Source organism: Sturnira hondurensis, unplaced genomic scaffold (assembly GCF_014824575.4).
Source record: "Sturnira hondurensis isolate 20B ecotype Veracruz unplaced genomic scaffold, ASM1482457v3 Scaffold0022766, whole genome shotgun sequence".
NCBI classification, from domain to species: domain Eukaryota; kingdom Metazoa; phylum Chordata; class Mammalia; order Chiroptera; family Phyllostomidae; genus Sturnira; species Sturnira hondurensis.
Window position 1 is genome coordinate 1,383,225 of NW_028095397.1, and position 24,024 is coordinate 1,407,248.

The window sequence follows — 24,024 nt, forward strand, 5'->3', positions numbered from 1 at the left end:
AGCTCACTCGGCTCTGTCACTGCGCCTGGGAAGTGGGCACGCAGGCCCATCTCACCAACACCCGCCCACAGGTGGCAGAGAGCCCCGCGCGTGCCATGACCGAGCCCACAAGCGCCACCCTCGACCTTGCTTGCGTCAGGTGCCTGGCACAGCGCCACCCCTTGGCGTACGGCCCCACACAGAGGGCGCGCAGAGGCCCGACACAGCGTCCCTAGCTCTCGGGTGGCTCACCTGGCTGGCAGCCGACGGGCTGGCACAGTTCTTGCGGTAGCAGGCCAGCATGTGGGCGGTCTGGTTCACCAGGGCCTCCCGGACGAGCTTCAGGGGCTGCTGCAGGACGGCCTTGAACGCTGCGCACACAGGGAGGAAGGGCCGCGCTCAGCTCCCCCCTTGAACGCGACAGAGCACAGGCCACGGGCAGCTGGGTGAGAGGCCCTCGGAGTGGTAACGCCACCGCCCACACTGCTCCTGAGTACGCCTGAGGCCCAGCCAGCGGTGGCCCCGTCACAAAAGGCTCTGAGTGGTCCCACTCCTCCTCGTTGGAGAGTTAGAAACAAAACTCGGCCCCGGAGGAAGGCGGGCTAGCTGCCTTCTGACCCCTGAGCTCCTGCGGGCGCGACTGCTGGTTCTAAACCTCAGTGTAGACCCCGCTTGGGGTTCGGGGGAGGGAGCGGGAAAAGGCCAAGAGCGCTGCAGCTACTGGGGCTGGAATGAGGGTGCTCAGTCTACAGGAGGGGCCACCTTTGTCCATTATCCCCGAGGGCCCAAGGGCACACCCTCCTCCCCACATGAGCCCGACTTGTGAATGAGGCTGCACATGGGGCCGGACTCAGCTGTCTCTCCGTTAATGTCCCACATCTGTGGATTCAACCAGCCGTGGACTGAAAACATTCTTTGAAAAACCGTGACGTCACTGCTGACATGCACTGCACCGTCGGGCCAGCAGTGGCTGGGTCTGGCCTGGGACACGCAGACTCCTCCGTGTCCTGCTCCCTAAGGACGCGGCGGGACCCAGCGCTCACGCCACAGCAGGCACTGTGAGTGCTCCCGAGTGGACATGAGGTCTACAGGGGAGGTGTGCCGGCTGCTTGCAAATTCTGTGCCCTCTTATACGAGGGGCTTGCACCACAGATTTTCCCATCCTGGGGGCCCTGGAACCAAGCCCCTGCGGAGCACAGGGATGATGGCCTAGGCAAGGGAGGCGCACTGCTCCCCGGGCCGCAAAGCCCACCTGACTTGGCGAAGAAGTTGACGAGCGCGTCTGTCTCGCAGCTCTTGTAGAGGTCGGCCAGCTGCGAGCTGCAGTTCAGCGCCAGGTTGTGGATGCGCAGCCTCCTCTGCCCGCCCACGGTGGTGTAGAGCACGGCGCACTGCGGGCGAGAGCCACACGTGCCTCTGCGGAGGGCCTCGCCGCCAGCCCCGCCTCACCGCCCCGGAGCCGCGGTGCTGGGAGACCAGGGAGACCTGCCCAACCCCACAGGGATTCGTCTGCCATCGCTGGTGGCTGCGCAGCGAGCCGTAAACAGGAGAGGTGACCAGTCCGCAGCCCAGGGCCTGTGTGGCATTTTCTGAGGTTTAAGCTGAAGCTGTAAAGAGGCTGCTCGCACGTGAACAGACACCTGTGTGCGTCTCCGTGGCGTCCCGACCACTCAGGTTTGTGACCACAGGTTCAGGTCCAGACATGATGCCTACATGTTCTCCGGACCTGCACACGCCCCCCCCCCCTTGGTGCTGCACCGGGTGTGATGCTGATGACCTGGCTACACGTTTCCGGGGTGACAACCCGCACCCACCACACTGATGCCAGCCTCTCTGCATTCTTTAAGGGTGCTGCTCGGGCCTGGGCACTACGACCGTTAGAATTTCTTGCTTCAGTTCAGGCTCCTGGCTCCTGGTTCATTTTACTGACTCCCAAGACAAACCCTATTTACACTTGCTAAGAACGTAACATGCATAACACGGAGTCTGACCTACGGCAGGAGCACAGGGCAGGCGGGCCTGAGAGCACCAGCCCGGCCACTCTGCCGGCACCGGGACGCGGCCTCAAGGCCGGGGCACCCACTCGCCAGCACACCTGCGACGCCCACAAACACCGGGTCAGCGCACAGAGCACAGGCAGCAGGCGCTCTGATCTGGGGACTTCCGCTCCAGAGAAAGGGCCGGACTTCTTCATCGGGGGCCCGGTGACGGCTGTCAGTCCCCATCCCCCGAGCAGAGGTGGGACTCCGGGTCCCCTCACCTGGATCAGGGCCCCGCTGTCCTCCCCGAGCTTGTCGTCGTGCTTGAACTCCACCGTCACCGCCTTGTCGCAGTCGACGGCGGCCATCTCCACGTCAGTGGTGTTGTTCATGTAGACCCCACCGAAGAAGTCCGTGGCTCGGAAGCCTAAGGGCCAGAGGAAGGGGCACTTTGCTCCTCCTCATTCTGCCGTTATTTTCCCCGTCAGCCGGGTGAGACCCCATAAAGGAAACAACGACATGGCACAGGCCGCGGGGACACGTGGCCGGCACTCACCTGTGCTGGTGCGGACCCGCATGATGGCGTCGAAGCCGATCTTCTTCTCGATGTCGTTCCTGAGGTCGCTCAGGAACTGCTGGCTGTCCAGGTGCACCTGCGGAGAGGAAGTGTGGCCGACGGCCACCAGGTGGCAGTCAAACATGGACCCCAACAAGTCTTTTTTTTTAAGGTTTTGTTTATTTATCTTTAGAGGGGAAGGGAAGGAGAGAGGGAGAGAAACATCAATGTATGGCTGCCTCTCATGTGTCCCCCACTGGGAACTGGCCTGCAACCCAGGCATGAGCCCCGAGTGGGAATCGAACTGCGATCGTGTGGTGCGCAGGCCCGCACTCAATCCACGGAGCCACACCAGCCAGGGAGACAAGTCTTATTTTTAAAAGATCTCAATTAAACCTACTTTACACAGAACCCTTAGGAAGGGCTCTTGAAGCTGTTTCAGTTTTACCTCATTTGCAATTGTCGACAATACCCCTTAAACAGTTTACAATGCAAACACAGCTGAGCGACTGAAAGTCATTGTGGATGGCAAATAAAACCATGAGGAGACGGCGACTAGCAGCTGCCACTACTGGGGGACCCTGGGCCCACGGCGCGTGCCCACGGGCAGGCGCCCCGCCCCTCCTGCTCCAGGGAGGGTCAGGGGACGCATCTGGTGAGCGGGCCGGGAGAGGGGACAGCGGAGGCCCTTCCGCACGCTCCTTCTGGCAGGGTGGCCGGCAGGGTTCCCAGCCCTCAAACAGCTAAGTTTTTGAGGTCCCGGTGTCTGCGATGTCACAGTGCGGGTGACCAAGGCCACCTGCCTGCAGACCGGTCTGTGCAGGGCGCACCCAGGTCCTCTCCTCCCTCTCTCAGTTCAGGCTGGGAGGGGCGGGGGAATGAACTGACCCCAAAACCGTAACCGTTCACAACAGACACCCCATTTTACGACAAAATCTGCTATCACAGAATCACAAGCATGTCGCTCTGTAACATGACAGCGTCACACGGAAGCGCACCCTGTGATGCTATAGGTGACACGCTTGCGTTAACTCTGTACACTGTCACACCCGCACTGTCACCCCACCACCCGCACTCCGGCAGGACCCTCACTTTCCCGCCGTGGACACTGAGGCCACACGAGCTCCGTGAGCTGCCCACTCAGGGCTGGGGGGCCACCGCCTTGTCAGCTGGGCACGAGGGGCTGCTCTGACCCGGGGCCTGAGCCCCATGGCAGCAGCCATGAGCACCCCGGGGACACATGGGCTTACCTGGAACTTGCTGTACTTGTAGACGGTGCCCCCCGTGAGCTGCGGCACGAGGCCCAAGGAGGCCACGTCCACGTACTGGCTGGGGAAGAGGAAGAGCGTCACGCAGCAGCCGTGCGCCACGCAGTCCCTGGCCAGTGCCTCATAGACTCCGCTCTGGGGCTGGAACAGAGTCTGAGAAAGGAGAGGCAGGAGGGGCCAGTGAGGACCGCAGGCTGCGGGTGTGAGTCCCCATTCCCACGGCACCTGCCGGCGTTTACGTGATAAGCAACCGTGTCACAGTCCGCAGACTGGCCGGAGAAGCGCCCCCCCGCGGTCAGTGCGGGGTGCGCACAGGCTCCGCGCGTGAGCCCCATGTCTGCGCACACTCCTGCCCAACCGCAGCTCCTCCGGCCGCCTGCCTCCACGGACCCGGGCAAGGCACCGCGTCCCAGCTCACGAGGACCCTCCTGCCCGGGGACAGCTGCCCCTCTGCAGGAGGGCTGACAGCCTCCCCTCCCCCACCCCATCTCCCACTCCCACCACACACCCATCCCTGACACAGCGAGTCAGGAAACCGGCCCGAGACCTGACTTCAACGCAGCTGCGCTCCGCACCGCGGTTTTCCAGACACAGAAAACTTCTCCGGGTGTTTGCGAGGCTCAGTGTTGCTACCACACCCGCCCCTGGATGTTCTGGGGCCCCACATGAAGCGCAGGCCCCTTCTCCCCTGACGCCCGCAGAGCCGAGACCCGGGCCCTTCGGGGGGCGGCTCTCCCCGCACCTTCTCTTTGTCCGTGTTGATCAGCTTCTTGTCGTCTCTGTTCTTGAGCTTCCCGGGCGCCTCTGCCGTGGGCAGGGAGGAGTGGAAGATGAACAGCTTCCCGGGACATTCCGCGGCCTAAGTGGACAGAGTCACAGGGAACGTCTTGGGGGGTGTTCTATTTCAGGTAGTCAGAGAATAACTTAAGATATAAGCACTTGTGAGCCAAGAACTGCACGCTGGACCCTCAGGGTGACCTCTGCACCCTGTTCTCCCCGTCGCAGGGACAGGGTCCGGGCCCTGAGAGGACGGCGAGTGATTTGCCAGGAAAGGACCGTTTCCCGTCCTCTTTCCAGGCTATTCTCCTATGCTTCCTCGCCCTGCCACCCCGCGCACGAAGGCTCCAGGCTTTCCTGGAGTGCACTGTGGGCCTTACACACCTGCATGTCTTTGCACACCTGTCCCCTCAGCCTGGCACCCACCTCTCCCTTTCCTTGGCCTGAAACTGCCTTTGGGGGCACACTGGAGGACCCCGTCAGTGGGCGGACGTCTGGTAGGCTATTTCCTACTAATAATAAGGCGCTTGGGTCTGAGAATACTTCCTTAGGAAACGCGGAGAACTCAAGGTCAGCCTGCCCTAATGCGTCACACCGCATGACGCCCTGACGTGCTCTGGGGAGGGGGGTCACAGCCGACGCCAGGGACCCATGCCCGCCTCGTGGCTGCTGAGCCCGGCAGTGAGTAGCACCGATGAGCAGGCAGGGCCTGCGGCGTGCACCCCACATGGAGAAGGGACACACCGACACCGCCCAGACTCTGTGGGGACAGAGACGCTGGACACAGGGGACGCGGGGCAGACCCAGGGGCGAGCATGTGGCTGCCTTGCCGCCTGTTCAAGGCCTCCCGGAGGCGCTCCCAGGGACTGTGCGTCAGGCCCTCTCCATCATGGCGACAAGAAGCATGTGCTTCGTGTTAGCAGGTGTCTGTTCTCAGCTTCAAGTTTATCACCGCTGACCAGCTACAGATCTCACTCAGCACCTCTGACAGAAAGTCAGCTCTCATTCAAGTGGGGGGAGGGTCAATTCTAAGGCCTTCACTTTGATGTTCCCCCAGCCCCCACTGCCTGTCCCCAGAGGATGAGATGCTCGTCCTGGCCACCTGTAACGTCCTCCTGTGGGGGCTCACTGGCCGCAGCCCTGGGCTCCCATGGGGCTCTTTGTCCCCACTCCACCACCTTCCTTTGAGAATGCAGCTAATGATGCCATGTCCTGTGTTGCAGTCCCGTCTGCCCCCCACTGGGAGGGACGCAGAAGCAGGTGAGGTCCCCACCCCACCTCCCAGAGCCCGGGCATTCCTGAGAGGCCCTCGCTTGCTGACAGTCACAGCCTCGAGGAGAGGGGGGTCCCTCTTCAGACCTGGTAGTCCAGATCCTGTTGAACTGTTTTTAAATAGATCAGGTCAAGTCCACGGAAAAGCCGAAGGCAGGGGCTAAAGCCCTGGCACAACCAGCTGGAGTGTAGATGCCAGGAGCCACCCACCCAAGGTCAGGGCCACTCCCTCCTGAGCTCTGTGGGTGTCTGGAGCGGCCACTAGCGGCCAATCCCTGTCACCGAAGGCGACCCTCCTTCCGCAGACTCGAGTGTGCGCTGTTAATCCCCACCTGCGAGCCCTGGGGGAGCCGTGCTCACCTTCAGGGCTTCCATGCCGGCCTGCACGACGGGAGCGAAGACGGTCTCGTTCTCGCTGGAGTCGGCGAACATCTCGGGGATCTGGTCCAGCAAACTGTGCGAGACACGGGGGCGCAGGGCTCAGGAGTCCGGCGCGTCGGCGAAAGCCTGCGGCACAGCAGGCCCTCCCGCGGCGAGCCTAGACAGGCGGCGTTTACTCTGCCCTGAGCACCCAAGGGTGGGCCTTGGGGGCCGTGCCTCAGGGAGCCCTGTTCTGCCTGGTCTGGCCCAAAACGTGCGACTAGGTGGGCGTGATTGCAGAACCCCATTCTTTGGAGACATCTTTCCATCCCCAAGGGCACTGAAGTCTTAGCGCAAACTCCCACTAACTCTTCACCACCATCCTCACCACCGAACACGCCACAGGCAGAAAACAGCTGCCTGTGTAAACCGCCCAGCACAGAGGGGGCGTTGGTAGGGCTGAGGGCGAGCAGTCAATGAATTCCTTTCTCTAAAGACTGGTCTGCACGAAAAAGACACAGCGAACACAAATGGCAAAGCTTTGTGACCCCTGGGCTGAGCCTTCTTGCGGATGCACAACAAAGCAACCGTGGGTGACGGAGCGAAAAGAAACAGACGCCTGGCCACGCCCGCACCGGGAGACCACGGCACTTACTTGTGAATCACAGACTGGGACTCCTGGTAGCTGACGAGGAACCCGTCCAACAGAGGGACGAAGACCTCGCCCACGTCGGTCACCACCATCATCTGTGGCTGGGCCAGGCTGCTCTTGACGTTGAAGAAATGCAGAGCTTTGTTGTAGGTGACGAAGCCCACGCGGACCATGGACGTCTCTTCCTGCTCATCCCTGCGGGGAGAACAAGGGTGTGGGCGTCTTCATTAGGGTCAGAGAGAGGGCCTTCTCCTGGAAACGCGGTGAGCACACACCCACAACGCATGGGCAACGAGAACAGGTTTGCAGCCCGGTGTGAACTAACGGTTATCAGAAGTCAACACCACCCAGTCACGGGAGGGGAGGGGATGTCAGAAAAATAGCTCAGTTGATTTAAACATTTTTCAAAATTCTAAGCAAGAAAAAAAGTCAAAGAGCTATTATAAAAACATTTGCTCATCTTTCTTTAATCTCATAATTCTCCCCACCCCATTCTCAATCCATAGCCATGTTTTGTTTTGTTTTGTTTTGTTTTGTTTTGTTCTTCTGTCGACAAGCCCGGACCTTCCACTCTTCTCCAGCACAGGCCCCTCGGGCGCCACCTTGGGGTAGAAGGCAGACGGCCACAGAGCAGGAGTGCGGTGCCTCCCAGACAGGACCACCCGCATGCCCTCCAATGGCTCCCCCCTGTGCTCACAGTGACGGCTGACTTGAGAGCTGTGCCATGTGCGAACGTGGTGTCAGTGTGTTGTCACCTGAGTCCCAGACACGGGCTGAGGGGGTAAGTCCTACTAGGGGACAGGTAACCCTGGTGAGGGCCACAGCTCCCAAACTGCAGCAGGAGGTGACAGTGTCTGGGAGGAACCCAAGGCCAGGCCTCCCCTCCCGACAGGAGCGTGAGGGTGGGGACACTGTCACCAAGTCCAGGCTCAGCTTCCCGGGAAGCGAGGGGCCCAGACTCCAGCTCCGTGTTTACTGAGTGTGTCTATCTGTCTGCCCCTCCCCCCCACACACACAATAACACTCCTGAGCACGTACAGGCTCTCCCTAACCCACCTGTGTCCCGCGTGCTGACCAGTTACACAAAAGCCCCAGAGGACGGAGGCCGTTCACTCTGGGGCCCTGAGTAGTGGCCCCATGGATGCTGCTGAGAAAGCTCGTCCTTGGACAGGAGCGGGGCGAGTCAGCTCGCAGCCCCCGCCCGCCACGTGCCCTCAGCTCATCCTTCACTTTGGAGTGCTGTTTGGACGCTCCTCGGTGTTTTTTAAACATTTGCACTCCTTGCCCAAGCCATCCTCGGGAACACCATGACCTCAGCGTCAAGGATACAAACAAAACACCCCTGGAGGCCCAGGGCTCCCCGTCTGCTGGCACCACCGAAAGCATCCGGGCCAGGCAGAGGGGGCTGGAGCTCAGCAGACGGGGAGGCAGGCGACGAGCTCGGGGTGGCCACAGTCCCCTAGGTCCCCGAGGTCCGCCAGCCTGGGTCTGAGGCACATCTCCCTGTCAAGGGGAAAGGCCCCGGCCTGCTCCTGAGTCTCTCACATGGAGCTAGTTCCCCTCCCGGCAGAGAGCTGCCCCAGGGCAACAGCCGGGTCCCTAACCTCGCTCCACCTTTCCTTCCACACTGTCCCCTGGGTGGGGGAAGGGGAGAGGGGCGGGGCGCAGCAGAGCCTCGCGGAGGCAAGCAGGGACTTGGAACAAGAGTTCTCTTTTCTGGCGTCCTCGAGAACGCTGCCCCACGCCAGCAGCCACCCGTTTCCACCAGAACACCAATGCCTTTGAAAATGGACAGCACCCCCCCAAGCTCCCCGGACCATGTGGGGCCCCTTACAGCTAGCAAGGGTCCTACACAGTGTCCACACGGCCCGTTTCACGGGCTGGGTCCTCTTGCTCGGGCAGAGGGTCACTCTGACTTTCGGGGGTGGTGAGAACGGCGCTGTGTCAGGAGCGGGGAGCTACTCAGTGCCTCACTGGCAGAGACACCAGGGGCCGTTGGCACCGTTTTCTGGCCGAGACCCGAGTCGCGACTGCGCGGACGGTCCCTTACTTGGGCAGCCTGTCCAGCACCGTCTTCAGCTCCTCGCAGATGAGCTTCACGAGGCCACTCTGGATGTTGCTGTAGGAGACGTCGATCATGAAGACGAAGGCGGGGGGGCTGGGAGGCTTATTCTTCTGCAGGAGAGCAGACAAAGCTCAGAGCATGATTCCAGAGCACACACGCACACGCACCGCCAAGGTGAACCTCACGGGGCCCCCCAGGCCGCCAGGCGTCTCGCTCGACGCTGGGACCACAAGGGCTGTGGGATCCAACCATTTTGTAGCGCACAGTCTGGACTCCACGCACGTCGAAGGCCGTCTGCCCTCCCAGGTCTGACCTGGGCCCCTGTGGAGTCAGGCGCAGGGGCCAAAGGGGAGGCGTCTGCGGGGAGGCTGCAGAGACCCGCCCTTCAGGGACCCGTGGGGAGCGAGGACCGACTGGCTTGTAAGGCTCTGCCTCGAGGGGGGAAGTGGCTACAACCCCGACAGGCTGTGCCAACACGGAGTCCGAATGATGACTGGCGCCTGTTTCGGAACTGCAGTAAAACCTCACTGACTTCATCTTGCTATTCTCACGTCTCTTCCTTGACAAGCCTTGTCAGCTTTAGAGACAGGAAATTACATACTGAAATATAATCGTCTGCTTTAAAAGTTGTACCACACTGTTAAATACTTCCTGTTTCTAACATCTTCACGATAAAAGATGCAGCAGGAGGCCTTTCCCAGACACAGTCGCTGGGACACAAAGCAGCTGCCTACGGACACCGGCAGCCGTGGCCCTGCTGGGCGGGCACCCAGGCAGCCGTGGGGCAGGGCCCTTCCACCGGATCTCACGACAGTGCTGGGGAAACCGTTCACCATGGGCCAGCGACTGCAGCGGCACACCCGGACAGAGAAAACAGAGAGCGGACACTAACTTAACTTCACGATTAGAGAGCGCTCAGAGACCGCAATGGCCTCTCGGCTGGACCTGCAGAACCCACTGCTCCACCCCTGTGGTCTGGCCTGCTGTGCTCCGCCTCGCTGCGCAAGTGCGGATTGGGCCTGAGCCTGGTTTCCAACGGCACCTTCCTGCTCCACGCTCTTTCAGGTCTCTCCTTCCTGACAGGGACTTGGGCCAGTCCTGCCCCCACCCGCATCTCTCTCACCTGCTCCTGCTCCCTGTCCAGGCCCCACATGTCCTCAGGGCCCACTGACCAGCTCCAGAGGCACCCCTCTGAGTCCTTCCCTGTCCCCCAAACTGGGAGCCACTGCGTGTCTGCCTTCCCAGGGCTCTCCGACTACTCTGCACCCGCCCCTCGGACAGGCCCTGCCCGGGGCTGACGCCACAGCTCTGTGCTTTCGGTGGGTCTCCAGGTGGCCAGCACCTTGCCCCTGATCTGGCTAATTCCATTCTCCCTCACTGCACAGAGCAGGGCCTGGGACAAGTGAGGCATCCAAGGCAACGTCAAAGTGAAGTAAAACTCACGGGAGAAACTACATTTCTCTTTAGAAATAAAAGGCTGGTTCGGAATGAGTTTTCATTTTAGGCATCTTTATATGCAAATGTATTCCGTAAACTTCTAAGTGAAAAACTTAGTTATGTGACAGAGTGGCTTTCTCTTTTCTCCCCTTAGGGGACTTGATGGTGATTCTGCGGATCTGTGCCTACACACCCACAGAGCACCGATGCGGGACGGGGCTTCGGGGTCTGGCCACACCACTCTCCGTACGTTCGACCCGAGTCGGTGCCTGAGCTCTCCAGCCTCGGTCGGCCCCCGTACAGTGCTGGCTCCCGGCACCCGGGTGCCCTGGGAGAACACCCAACGGATGTTCCCTTCAATATCTAACACTGGTATTAAGATAAACTAAAATGAACTGGGGGAAATGTGATTTTGCAGTTCGTACAGTGTTAAAAACACACATGTAAATAAAATAAGCTCTTCTTCATCCAAATCTCTAAGGCAACTCATTATTATATTTTACATTTTCAAACTAAATTTGAAGACACAGCATCTCTTATTATGAACCTCATTTGGAATAATAAAAGAAAGAATAAGCTTACAAAAAAACTCTTCAAAATGTGCAGTTTTTACTTGGTTCCTTGCCTGCTGGTTAGAATTTCCCATCAACTGGACGTCTGGGCCACTTCCAGGTCACAGAGTTTAAGATGCTGAGACTTTTATTCCCAGAAACTTATCTGACTCTTTGCCCAGGTCTCTACTAAGAAAAGCATAAAATCAGGATAATGTGGCTTTTTTGGCAGAGAACTGGAAACTCAGAACACAGTTGGATTTATGCTCCAGTTCCAAAGACCAGTAAGCTCATTTTCCACCCCCAGCTACAAGGGACTGATTACATTTAATTAGGACATTTATGTTCTGCCTAATCAGCTGCTTTCAGTCCAAAGCACAAGGAACAAAGAAGCTGTCCCAAAGTAGCTGGGACTTCAGGAGCCGTGTTTTTTTTCCCTGAAACATAATAACTTTTTTTGTACCAAAAAGTTATTGTTTCCTAAGCTATGTTCAAATGTTACATTTTAAACTAACAAAGTATTAATCTTTAAAAACTTGCTGCATGTAATATAGTAAAAAAAAACATGCAAAACACTTAAATAAATGGAAAAGCCATGTTAAGTGAAAAACGTGAGCATATCCAAGCAACGGAAAGGACGTTCTCGGTAATCCGCCCTCGGTGCACAGAGCGCTCCGCCAGCTGACGCCCAGGACAGAAGCCCGGTGAGAGGCCGCACGGCCTCGGGAGCGGGGTAAGGACACGAGTCTGCAGCGGCGTCTTCACGGCCACCCCTGGTGCGCACACGGGAGCTGGGATCTAAGCGACGCCCGAGGAGATCCCATCAGATCCCTGAAGGGCTTTCAAGTCCCGAACGGTACTGCGACAGTGTCGGGTACTCCCCCCACTGCGATGCTGGGGAAGGGGAGCAGCCGCCACCTGCAAATGAATCCGCTCTTTCGTTCCCCGCCCGATCACTGCCCACCCTGGGCGGACTCTGTGCCCGAGGCCACCAGGGAGCTGGGACAAGATGCCTGTCCCCACGGGTATCAGAACCCACGGTGAAGGGAGACGGGTAATATTTACGGTCTGGGTCAGGGGTGGGGGGCAGCTGCTAAAACGGGACTGTGAGCCAAGGGCTATGAGAAAACCCAGATTCAGTGGGCGATCGCCGTGATGACGTCAGAGGCAGCTGAGCACCTGCGCGCTCACAGCCGGTGAAACCCGGCCAGGCCCCAGGGGCGGGCAGATGGGGGCGCTGGGCTGTCACAGCAGGGTGACGTGACACGGAATCACGGAGCCCACGAGGGAGGAGGGGTGGGCCCCAGCAGGTGCCAGAGTCCAGCACAAATGAAGGCAGAGCTGAGGAGGCAGCCTGGGCCTTAGAAGGAAACATAACCACCGAATTTAACACTCCACAGTCGGGTAGTGGGGGGAGCCCGTGGCTGCTGAGAGTCTCGCAGGGACTCCGAGAGGCTGGCTCATGTGGTGACAGCAGAGCAGGGAGGCCCAGAGACAGTCACTGTCCTGCTGACCACGCTGGCCGAGCTTTGGCTTTGCAGTGACATTTTTCTGAGATGAGGAGAGGACTGACCAGGCAGAGGCAGCATTTAGAGCCCAGCACGTTCTAGGTGGGAGGGGCATGGAAACCACATCGCTGTTTTCCATTTCTGGCACCACCTGTCCAAATGGCCACGGCAGCCCTGGCTGGGGTGGCTCAGTGGGTAGAGCCCTGGCCTGTGAACCAAAGGGTCGCTGGTTCAATTCCCAGTCAGGGCACATGCCTGGGTTGTGGGCCAGGTCCCCAGTAGGGGGCGCAGGAGAGGCAACCACACATTGATGTTTCCCTTTCTCTCTTCCTCCTTCCCTTCCCCTCTCTCTAGAGATAAAGAAAATCTTTAAAAATAAAATGGCCAGTGCCATGGGTGGCTTGACTGTTCCCCGCGTTACCAGCCCAGAAGGCCTGGTCGGCGTTGGGGGCATTTCTGCACCCCTGGCCCTGCCCACAGGCTTGGTGAGCGAATCAAAGCAGCTCCTCCTCACAGGCGAAGGCAACTCCCTTGGGCCCCTGGCCACTCACCCGGCAGTAGTCCCGGGTGGCCACGTACTCGTAGGACCCCAGAGACAGCTCCGGCTTCTCGTAGTGGTCCAGCCGCCTGCCCACGTGGTCCAGGTGTTGGAAGTAGAAGGGCGGCACTGGGGAGACAGAGGGGAGAGGAAATGTTGTGTATCCGCAATACCCACCACTTAAAAAGCCTGCTTTGGAATGAACGAGGGCTTCCTAAAAAAGAGAGAAAACCCTTTGAGCTTTCTACAAGTTACAAATGACAGAGAGTATTTACGAGGTGGGCACTGGAGAGACGCAGGGCAAAAGCGCCAGTGTTCTGAGATTGCCAAAATTTGTCCCCATCTGCTGAACTCTTTTACCAGGAATTCTGGCTTTTCTCACTATTTCTACTCTCAGTGCCCCTCCCCGACGTACACTGGTACTTGGACCGCACTATGAACCACGATCTCTATTCCCCCTCAGTAAGAGATGCCTTCAGCCTCGGGGGTCTACACGGAAGCCTGCCCGTGCCTGGCCACAGAGTCGGGGGTCACTGTGTTAGGGAACAGGGACACCGCTCAGACCACGGCCCAGGAGCCTGGACGTGACTCGCGTGTCGGCGCAGGTGAGTGCGGGCAGAGAGCTGGAGGGTGGCCAGTGGTCCGGGGTGGCCGGGAGGTGCATGCTACATGCTTGCGTACACATGGCCTGGCTTCTGGGAGCCAGGCCTGTGGCCAGAGACCCACGGGCGGGCTGCCGACCACGGGCAAGAGGGGGCACAGCCCTCTGAACAGCCGGCAGGACTCTGGTTCCGTGTTTCCTGAAGCACAGCAGCTTCGGCTGTGAGGCCACAGAAGTGATGCCCTTTGTTCCAGCGTTCTGCGCGCCCACGCTGCGCATCCACTCTTCGTGTCCATTCTGGGTATCTGTTCTGTGTGTCCATTCTGCGTGTCCACTCTGCATTTCCATTCTGCGCGTCCACTCTGCACGTCCACTCTGTGCGTCCACTCTGCGCGTCCACCTCTGCGCGTCCACTCTGCGCATCCACTTCTGTGCGTCCACTCTGCGCATCCACTCTGCGCTTCCATTCTGCGCGTCCACTCTTCATGTCCATTCTGGGTATCCGTTCTGTGTGTCCATTCTGCGCATCCACTCTTCGCGTCCACTCTGCGTGTCCACTCTGCGCGCCCACGCTGCGTGTCCATTCTGCGTGTCCACTCTTCGCGTCCACTCTGCGCGTCCACCCTGCGCGTCCACTCTTCGTGTCCATTCTGCATGTCCACTCTGCGTGTCCATTCTGCGCGTCCATTCTGCGTGTCCACTCTTCACGTCCACTCTGCGTGTCCACTCTGCGTGTCCAGATGTGAACTGACATGCAGGCTGCAAAGACCGAGCTTCACAGCGCTGGCTGGGGCTTGGTTGTTCCACTCACTCACCACCCGGCGACTGTTTCTGTTACAATGAGCTTTACCGGATTCACACACAGACGGGCCTCTGAGTTGGGAAAAGCCAGCGTCTTGAACAGATTCGGGACATGGGGCACAGCCAGTCTCAGCCAAGCAGAGTGAACACAAGGGCCTTTGGCAGCAGCTCTGGGACATTGGGGTGAGGAAGGACGCCCCGCTGGCCGTGCCAGGGTCATGCCAAATGCAGCAGTTTCTCCAGTTTCCGAATGCACCTTCACTCACACACCTGCGTGTCATTGGTGAAAACCCTTCCCTTTACAACGAACTAAGGTTACACTTGTTGGCACTTCATACTTCTGTCACGTTTTACAAACGAGAATTCCAGTCACCCTGCCCCCTGGCCCGTGCCACGAGACACGTGCCTTCCTGCAGGCTTCCGCCCCCGTGCTGCCCCGTCTCCGGTCCCTGTGGCCGGGAAGAGTGGGGCCCGGCCACGCCTGCCGGCTCCTCCCTCCCCACAGCAAAGCTCCGTCTCCTCCGACCCTGAAGGAAGACACAGGCGCGAGCGCCAGCCTGGGGGGCCCACCCTCCGTGCTGAGACAAATCTCTGCGCTGAGTACTTGCGACTTGCTGGACAGTGAGCACGCAGCCCCCCAGGCATGGGTCCCTCAGGGGTGACGGGTGGGGGGACACAAGGACCGAGCAGTGTCTCTCCCGAGAAGGAGCTGGCCTTTGCAGGCTCTAAGCCAGCCCTTTGGGGGCCCATGCAGGACTTCACAGCAGACTGGGGACCCTGGGCACACCGAGACCCCCTCCTCAGAGAGCCGAGGGCTGGTGTGAGGACCCCGAGGAGCTGGCGAGGACCCGAGACCGGCAGTCTCCCATGTCCTGAATCTGTTCGAGGCCCTGACTTTCCCAAACTCAGAGATCCATCTGAACAGAGCGCAGCAGGACGGCCTCTACACCCCTCCCTGTGACCGCCCCCACCCAAGAGCACAGGGAAGGGAAGGGACACAGAGACCCAGGCGCCGGGCTGTGTGACAGCCAGACCCCGTCCCGGGGGAGAGGAGGGGCAGGACTCCTTGGAAAGCACAGAGGAGTGCGAGCCAGCAGGATGGGTCTCACGGGCTATCACGTGACCCGTGCGTATGCCTCCCAGCTGGAGAGGGGAGAGAGTCAGCCCAGGGGACCTTGAGGTCCTGAGAGGGGCTGCAGCCCAGCGCCTGCATTCCGCAGCAAGCCCTTTCTCCTGAGACTCCTCCGGGCGCCTCATGGGCCTCTGGTTGGGCAAAGCCAGGGCGTGGGACGGGGCGGGCAGGCAGGGAGATGACTGCCAGGATAGCAGGGAGCCGGGACCCCGGGACCAGAGGCCACCCAAGCTCTCCTGCCAGAGGGAGGGGCCAGCAGGTGCGGGGACATGGCTCTGGGCAGAGCATGGCGCACACATCAGAGCCAGTGACCTGCATGTCCACACGGACAAGGTGGAGAGGGAGCCTGAGCCTATGGCTCTGATCCCCATCACGCGCTCGCTCCCAGGGACGCTCAGGGCCCGAGAACGGCTTCACTGGACAGCAAAGAGTTGAAATCACAGCATGTCACCAAGTAGCAACTGGAAGCACTTCCAGCAAGTTTGTGGTTTTTCCAACACCAGTGACTTTGTCCCGGAATGAAACTGAAACCACAGTGAACCCCAAAGCCCTCCCTGTTGGTGTTTAGTGTTGGGGGAGACCTGTACCCACGTTAAAATCCTCCACTAGAACTTAGCTTTTCCTTTTCATCTCGAACTGATGAGCTCACGTTCGAGAATAAAGCAGAGGAGGAAGGAGGGGAATCTCAGCAGCTGGTCGTCTGCAAATGCCGACGAAATGCCACTTCCCTGCGAAGAAAGCCAGCCCAGGCCCCACCCAGGGCCTCCCAGGCACACACGAGCCCCATGTGGGGGCTCCTGAGTCTCTTCTGAAATCCAAGAGGCAAAGTAAAACTCGACCTTCGCTCACAAAGCCTGACCCAGAGCGGGTCCCCTCTGCCTGCATTCCTCAGAGCTGGTCTGGAAGGCGGCCGAGCGGGAGGAGTCAGGCTGAGCTCCGGCCCCACCGGGAGCCTGAACACGTACGTGTTCCGTGCGGAGGGAGCACGTTCCCACGCAGCAGACTCACCGTCGTTCACACAGCTGCAGAAGCCGCACTGGTACCGCCGCCCTCCCTCGATGAACTGCATGAAGGGACACATGTAGGCCTTGCACCGGTTGCATCGGACTGGTCCGGCCTCTCCGTGATTCACCAGGTACAGGGGAGCCTACGAGAAGCAGTTTGGTGAGCTCGCAGGCGCCAGGCCTCCCCAGGGGCCTCCACGAGCCACGGACTGGCTGCTGTCTGCGCCCCGGCCAGGGGCCCTGAGCCCCGTGTGTCGTCAGGAGAGAGAAGAGGCCTCCCGACAGCCTGCGAATGTGGGGCAGCGTCCCGATGAACACGCATGGCAGGGGACGCCTGTTACACACACTCACGGACACGCATGTGCTTACATGTGTGAGGGCATGGGTGGGTATTTATTCGAAGACAAAGCAGAAGGAACAGGCTGGTACGAATATGACCATGAGCACCGCTCCCGTCAAAAACGTCCTCAGCACCTTGTACCGTGACCTCGTGGGGTTTGCTCACTGACCACGAACACAGTGGGGGATCGGGTCTGATTTGGAAAGTGCCAGGGTGCACCGTGGGTGCCACGCGGACTGCCGGCCCAGCACGCCCCGTGCTTCGGAAGAACGCGGCTTGGGAAGAGCGGGCAACCACGCCCACTGTCCCCGGTGGGAGGCCGCAGGCCCGTTCTGCACTTTGGCCCAAGACAACATGCTTCCCAGAGCCCTCTGTCTGTGGCTGCTCATGCTTTGCCACACCCCAAATAAACACGCCCACCGCTTCTTCCTCACGGCTGGAGGGGAGCGGCCTCCGCCCTGGAAGCCTCCTCCTTCCTCAACCCCTCCTGCCTCCCTGGCAAAGCCACAACGATGTTTGTGGAAATCCCCCTCAAGATCACATCTCCAGGAAAGCTTGAGCCTCACAGGATCCCGCACACACACACACACACACACACACACACACACACACACAGTTTCTCTAAGGAAACAAAGTCAGTAAAGCAGACTGCCTTCTAGTGTCGGCGGGCCTCAGAGCAGGGGCGACGGGCTTCGGGGACAAGGCTGGGATAATATACGAAGGAACCAAGGAAAGAGCTTTTAAAACACCCAGAGTCACTCCCCACGGCCTTGGCCTGCCCCTCCCCAGTTCTAGCTGGAGGAATCCAGGGGTGGACTGGACATTCCCCTTTATCTCTTCCCGCATCTCTTCGGAAGAGCAGGGACGGCTGTGAGAGTCCCGGCACGGCCTGCAGCCCAGCGCACTGCCGGGCTGTTCGCACACTCACGTTTTCGTGTTCGCTCTCTGGAACCAGAGTGAAGGATAGGTACCAATGGAGGTGACAACAAAGACTGTTAAGAGCTTTTTACGTGTTTACATTCTCTTGCGGGCCACAGGACAAGGGTAATGTGACGCTGTCTTGTCCAGGTGTGTCCTCTGTCCTCTCGGGGTGCCGGTGCATCTGCTGTGCGACAGCCTGTGTACATGACGCACACACGGCCTCCTCCCCTCTCTCCTGAGTTCAACTTTAGTGCATACTGGGTTTTGCAAAAAACCACACATCATAAAAATCCCCCCAAAGCTGTTTTTTCCCCAAGGATGTTAGCTATACCACGTTTTCTCCAGAAATATTTCCAGATTTTATAACTTCGTATATGAATGTGCTTAAATCTTCCCACTTCTAGTACCTTCCTGCCTGCCCCTTCTTTCCTGCTCTTCTCTGAAATGGGGGGAGGGGCAGAGTGGAGACCTAGGCTCAGCCCCCTCCACCCACACACAACCCTGGCCCTGGTTCTGTGTGTGTGTGTGTGGGGGCGGGTCTAGCGCAGCAAGGAGGGGAGGGACGGGGGCTGAGCAAAGGTGCGGGAGGGCCGCCGTGTCTGATCTTGGGCTCGTCTGTGGATGGCCAGGGCTGGGCCAGATCTGTGTCGGTATCAATTTTAATGACAGTGCTCTAATTGAATAAATTGCTCTCTTCTCGTGCACAGTCAATTTGGGACCACAGGCCAGAACGTAATTCACCGAGCAATGGGTTCAGTGTGACAATGGAATGTATGATTTAAAACGGAACCAGAACAGGATACTTTTGGCTATTTCTCCACGTGAAAGACAAGAATGGATGTGTCAGGCAGCAGCTGCGGGACTACGGCCGCGCTAAGGTTTCCCAAGTCCGCTGCCGCTCTGCCCTGCAGCGCCCCATCTGCAGTGCCTGGAGGAGGCCTCCCCATGAGGAGACGGGAACCCAGCCCACAGGCAGAGCCGCAACCAGAGGCAGTGGGGCTGGAGCAGAGAAGAGCTAGGGAGTCGTGGCAGCACCGTTCTCTTTAGCTTGGAGCGCCAAGCGAACCCAGCACAGACGGGACTGCCAGAGCAAAACTACATTCAGTGCCACGGGGCACGGCCCGCAGGACCCCACACGGAGGCGAGTTACCAAGTGTGTGGCCCCTGCATTTTCCTTTGGGCAACTACAGACCTCAGAAAAGTCTGAACACAGGAGTGGTGAGTAACCAAGGCAGCTCAAGATTTAAGACACTGGAACACACATCCACAAGGGGGCGCTGTGCAACCACAAATTAAAACCACGGAGCTCCCCAGGGGTGATGGACTCAGGACAATGGCTAAGTTCATTTTGTGTGACTCTAATAGCATTTCGTTATGTGCTATTTAGAAATTAGGCTGTCTATTACCATCATAAAATTAAGAAACCTATGCTTTTCATGAAAAAATTCAATCATGGTTAAAAATATTCTGGGTAAAACAAAATGAGATTAAACAACATGAAATACAGGTTACCTTAAGGATAAATTGTATAGAAATCACAGGATGTGGCAAATTTACTCAAGACAAATAATAGCCAAGAAAATTTAAGAGATTGTAGCCCTCTGCCCACTGTCTGTAGGGGGCGCAGTCCTCGTCTGCGGAGAGGCGGCCCCACAGGGCAGCAGGTGACCCCCAAGTACCCTGTTCACTAAGTCTGCATCTTCCCTGTCCCCCCCTCTCGCCTGCTCCAGCAGCGGTCTCCAGGACAGCCTCGTCCGGTGCGGACGCTGGTCCCCACCCGCCCACTGTTCTGCTGCGCTGGGCCCTGAAGGGCGAGCGGTCTCTCTCAGGAGGGAAGCGTTCGCCCCACGTGGCCCGTAAATTGGATCAGACAGCAGCAAGAAGCCCAGCGGAGCTGGACCTGGCCCTGCAGTAGTGGGCCCTACGCCCCCAGGGCCGCTGCCCCAGCAAAGGCCGCACATGGGCCAGATGTCCGATAGCCCCGGCCAGCAGCCTCCCCACAAATCAGCCCCCAGGGCAGGCCAAAGAGGGGCCTGGATTAATCGGGGAAACCCACAGAAGCGTGGCCACCCTAACACATGGGGAACGAACTGTGAGGCACGTGGCGGACGAGCAGCCAGAGGACGACGCCCAGAAGCCCAAGGGAAGGGAGAGTCGGCTCTGCAGGCAGGAGGGGGTGGGGAGGGCATGTGCCCACTTTCAGCTTCCCCTTGGCGCCTCCACCCGCCTGAGGGGCCAACGGGGTGAGGCCGCTGGCACGCAGCTTCTGCCAGGCAGGACAGCGTTGCCCAACCCTTTGAAATGACAGGTGTGGCCTGGAGGGGCCTCTTGCCAATGCCTTCTGAAATCGCGCTCCGCCCTCCGAAAGGACACAGGCCAGACCATCAAACACGCGGCACCCAGGGTTCATGCTAAGAACACATGGACAGTCCTCAAGGAGGTCTGGGGTTGGCCGCCATGAATTTGGATCTTTGCGTTTTCCTATGTCCGGGAAATGAACCTCTTGCTACTTTGTGTGTCTGTGGAACTGGAGAGGTGATTTGCCATTTCTCTCTGTCCACCGTCAGCCTCTTGATCCTTGTAACTGTATCTAGTCAACACGGCTCCTTTCAGGAGAGAAGTGGGCAGCGATTGAGCCCACATTGCCGCTGACGGAGAGACAGACCATTTATTCAATTCATGAAACTTTAAAAAATGAACTCCAAAGATGTTTAAGTATTAGTCTCACTTGCCAACCAAATCTCTAACCAGGAATACTCACTCCTAAACAGCACAGGCAGGCTTCGGGCTCACTGCTGACCCCCAGGGCCAGCCCTCCACAGGTACTTCTGGAATGGGTGACAAGAAGGGGAAGAGGGAGGGAGGAAAGAAGGAAGACCCTGAAATCGGGAAGTCGGGAGGAAACGTGAAGGAAGGAGGGAGGGACAGGAGGCACGTTCGCATGGGAGGCTCTGGGCCAGTTCTTCTGTCACCGAGGGTTAGGTCCGGGTGCAACCAGCCCTGATGTGCCAAGTTCACCCCCGAACAGGTACAAACAACCACAGAGGACCCTTCCCTGGGAAAGCATGGGAGGTGTGTTGCAGCAAACCCAGCTGGGACCCTCCGCCAAGGGAGGGAAGGTCGGGCCGCTGCCCCACGCCGGGACCCTCAGCTCCCAGTGTGGGGGGCAAGGAGCAGGGGCAGGGCCAGGGAGGCTGCTACCCCATCAGCGTCCCTGAGGGACACCCCAACTTATGAAATGATCAACAAATGAGTCAGGAGCCAAGGCTGGCGTGCTCGGGCTGGGCTGTGCTGTGGAGGCTCTGCAGTCTCGGGCACGCGCACAACGATGAGCCGCAGGCCTCCGGGGCTCGAGGGCGCCAGCCAGAGCTCTGTGGTGCCCTGGCAGACAGAGCACAACGCTGCTGGGTGGCTGCAGGCTGCCCACAGGACGGGGAGCGGAGGGTTCGACAGCAGGTCTCGGTGCCAGAGGGAGCAGCCTGGGGCACCTGCAGAGTAAGCTGTGCGTGTCTGTGGGTTAAATCCTTGTTGGAGTGCGACGGAACACGCGCACTGACAGACCTTCGTAGAAAGGACACTGCTTACAAACTGTCACACCACGCAGCAACCACGCAGCAGCCACGCAGCAAGGCGGGGTCATGCAAGACAAGCTCAAAGACTCCCGAGTCCAGCTGTGACTGCACAGTGACAAAACTGATTCTGTGAATAAGTGTGACAGAGAAGCCACATCACCATCTCCCTTTCCGGAGCATGCACCCGGGGAGGTGACACACCTACCCACACACATCTGAGGCTGTTTGTACCAGCGGGTTTCAGAGTCAGGGGCCAAGCCCCATGGGGCGGCGCCTCCCACAGGCCATCCTGGAAGCTGCAGCTGGGTCAGGGCCCCAGGAAGGGGGAGGGGCACCCAGCACTGGCCGGGCCTCTCCAGGCGATGCAGCAAGCCCTCTTTTGTGGCTTAATTTGATTTGGGAAAATAGCCAAAAGCCATTTGGAGGAGAGACTTGAAAATAGGGTTTTAAAAAGTTGAGTAAAAAAATTTAATTTAGAAAAAATGTGTGACCGATTCAAAAGCACCTGGAGAAATTGTATATGAATATATGTCAATAATCAGCGAGAAGAGAAAGGAAGATGGCTTAATTTATCAAAAAATAAAAATTGATACATACGAGCTAATATACATTTTCTTCCTGCTCCTTTAAGAAAAGGGAAATGAAAACACAATTTTATGTCTTAAGTAATCAGATCAGAGTTTTTCAGAAACTTCTTAAGCCCCCAGGACAAAAGAGAATGAAGTCTCGTTCCTGCGTCTGGGTCTCTGAGGGACTCCAGCTGGCCAACGAGACAGAGCGCCCGGGGGTGACAGGCGGGACTGTGGCGGATGAGGCCTGGGTGCCCAGGTGGGTCTGCAGTGACGCCTCCCCTGCTCTATGGGACTCGCAGAAATGCTGTTCGAGGAAGCCTGTGGAACGGGCTCATTCTCTGAGACAGTCACGCGCCGAAGACCTTGACCCTTTGCACATATAGGTCCCCCCCCCCCGTCTTCCCCGCTTCCTCCCTCAGAGCACGCACACAGCTTCACACCCCCAGTGTGGGGTGTGGGGAGAAACGCGTGTTGGAGGGGAGAACAAAACTGAAACCCGGGCCACACGTGTGCAGNGGGTCTCTGAGGGACTCCAGCTGGCCAACGAGACAGAGCGCCTGGGGGTGACAGGCGGGACTGCGGCGGATGAGGCCTGGGTGCCCAGGTGGGTCTGCAGTGACGCCTCCCCTGCTCTATGGGACTCGCAGAAATGCTGTTAGAGGAAGCCTGTGGAACGGGCTCATTCTCTGAGACAGTCACGAGCCGAAGACCTTGACCCTTTGCACATATAGGTCCCCCCCGTCTCCGCTTCCTCCCTCAGAGCACGCACACAGCTTCACACCCCCAGTGTGGGGTGTGGGGAGAAACGCGTGTTGGAGGGGAGAACAAAACTGAAACCCGGGCCACACGTGTGCAGGGTCTGACTGTTTGGGAATCCCCCGAGCAACTGTCACCCTAGTCAGCTCGGCTGCTTGTCTGGCAGAGGCCCCAACTGGCCATTTTTCATAGGAACATATGTGTAGGAAATGAAAATATTTTCTTTGACATACAACAGGGAAATCCAAACAAATGTCAGACGCTGCACAGAGATGACTCAGCGGCGCAGGCCCCGGCCTTAGCGGGGCCAGGATGGCAGCGTGACCCACCCAGGGTCGAACACGGCGTCCGCACAAAGTAGACGCTCAATAAATGTTTGCACACAGACCCCTATGGTGAGAATCTCATCGAGTTACTGGTCCTCGAAATTCCAGTTCACTTCCAGATACAAATGGTATTGTGCAATGAAAGTATAACATGCTTATCAAGCACAAAAATGGTCCAGGAACTCCTTTAGGCCTTGGGGCTGCAACAGATGTCCCCACCCTTACGGAGCCCAGCAGGAGAAAGGACGCAACCAAGCGAACACAATGTTGCCGATTGTGATACATGCTATCAGAGAGCTACGGGCGGCCAAACCCCCTGAGACCATGACTCTGGCCTGCAATCTGAAGGCCAAACAGCAGGTAACCAGGTAACCCTTTTGGCGGGCAGCGTGCGGAGGCCGCAGGAGAAACCGTTCCAGCCAATGCCCGCGAAGACCGTCTGAAAACACAAGAGGTGCACAACATTTCCGCACTGGTGGGCGCTTCTCATCCGAACAACAAACACTGGAACCAGTGGCATAGCCCCAAGCAGAGATGCCAGGCCACATTCCTTTGTTAAAAGCTGAACGAGTAGCTAGTTATTTCCACTCACACGCAAGTGTCCACCAGGGCGCCTACATCAGTTGCCTGCCCTGCTTACAAGTCACGCAGCTACCCGAGTCACCGAGAGTCCGTCGGTGGCCTGTTGAACATACACACTCCGGGCAAATTCTCTCTTGTGCGTGCAGCAGACAGTCAAAGCCAACGACTGCTGGGCTAAATCGAGATTTCCACAGGGGACTTTGACCTGTGCAGCACGCAGTCACAAGAATGGTAAAGATGACGGCGAGAACAGCCATCAGGTCAAGGCATCGTGTCAATGTTTTATTCCTGTTCCTGCATTTACGGCAACGACTGAGAGTTACACAAAGAAACTTGTGGCTGGGAAAGGAGGCTCGGTGCCCGCAGCTCCCGAGCTGTAACTCAGCACAGGATGCCACCGACCTCCGCCCTGACGGATGTGACGGCCCCGAGGCGCCTGCCTGCAGTCAGCACAGTCCTGAAAGGGGACAACACT

General features: G+C 58.5%; 1 protein-coding gene across 3 annotated transcripts in view; it reads right to left on the reverse strand.

Moving 5' to 3' along the window:
* SEC24D (SEC24 homolog D, COPII component) overlaps window positions 1-24,024 on the reverse strand; it is a 52,549-nt gene that overhangs the window by 8,472 nt on the left and 20,053 nt on the right. For all 3 annotated transcript variants that reach the window (XM_037036298.1, XM_037036297.1, XM_037036296.1), the window contains exons 9-19: window positions 16,485-16,623; window positions 12,956-13,071; window positions 8,894-9,018; window positions 6,847-7,038; window positions 6,192-6,285; window positions 4,525-4,641; window positions 3,765-3,935; window positions 2,515-2,611; window positions 2,240-2,385; window positions 1,232-1,370; window positions 232-350 (exon numbers count right to left, since the gene is read on the reverse strand). In XM_037036298.1, the coding sequence (XP_036892193.1) occupies window positions 232-350; window positions 1,232-1,370; window positions 2,240-2,385; window positions 2,515-2,611; window positions 3,765-3,935; window positions 4,525-4,641; window positions 6,192-6,285; window positions 6,847-7,038; window positions 8,894-9,018; window positions 12,956-13,071; window positions 16,485-16,623 (1,455 nt within the window). The remainder of the gene's footprint in view (window positions 1-231; window positions 351-1,231; window positions 1,371-2,239; window positions 2,386-2,514; window positions 2,612-3,764; window positions 3,936-4,524; window positions 4,642-6,191; window positions 6,286-6,846; window positions 7,039-8,893; window positions 9,019-12,955; window positions 13,072-16,484; window positions 16,624-24,024) is intronic.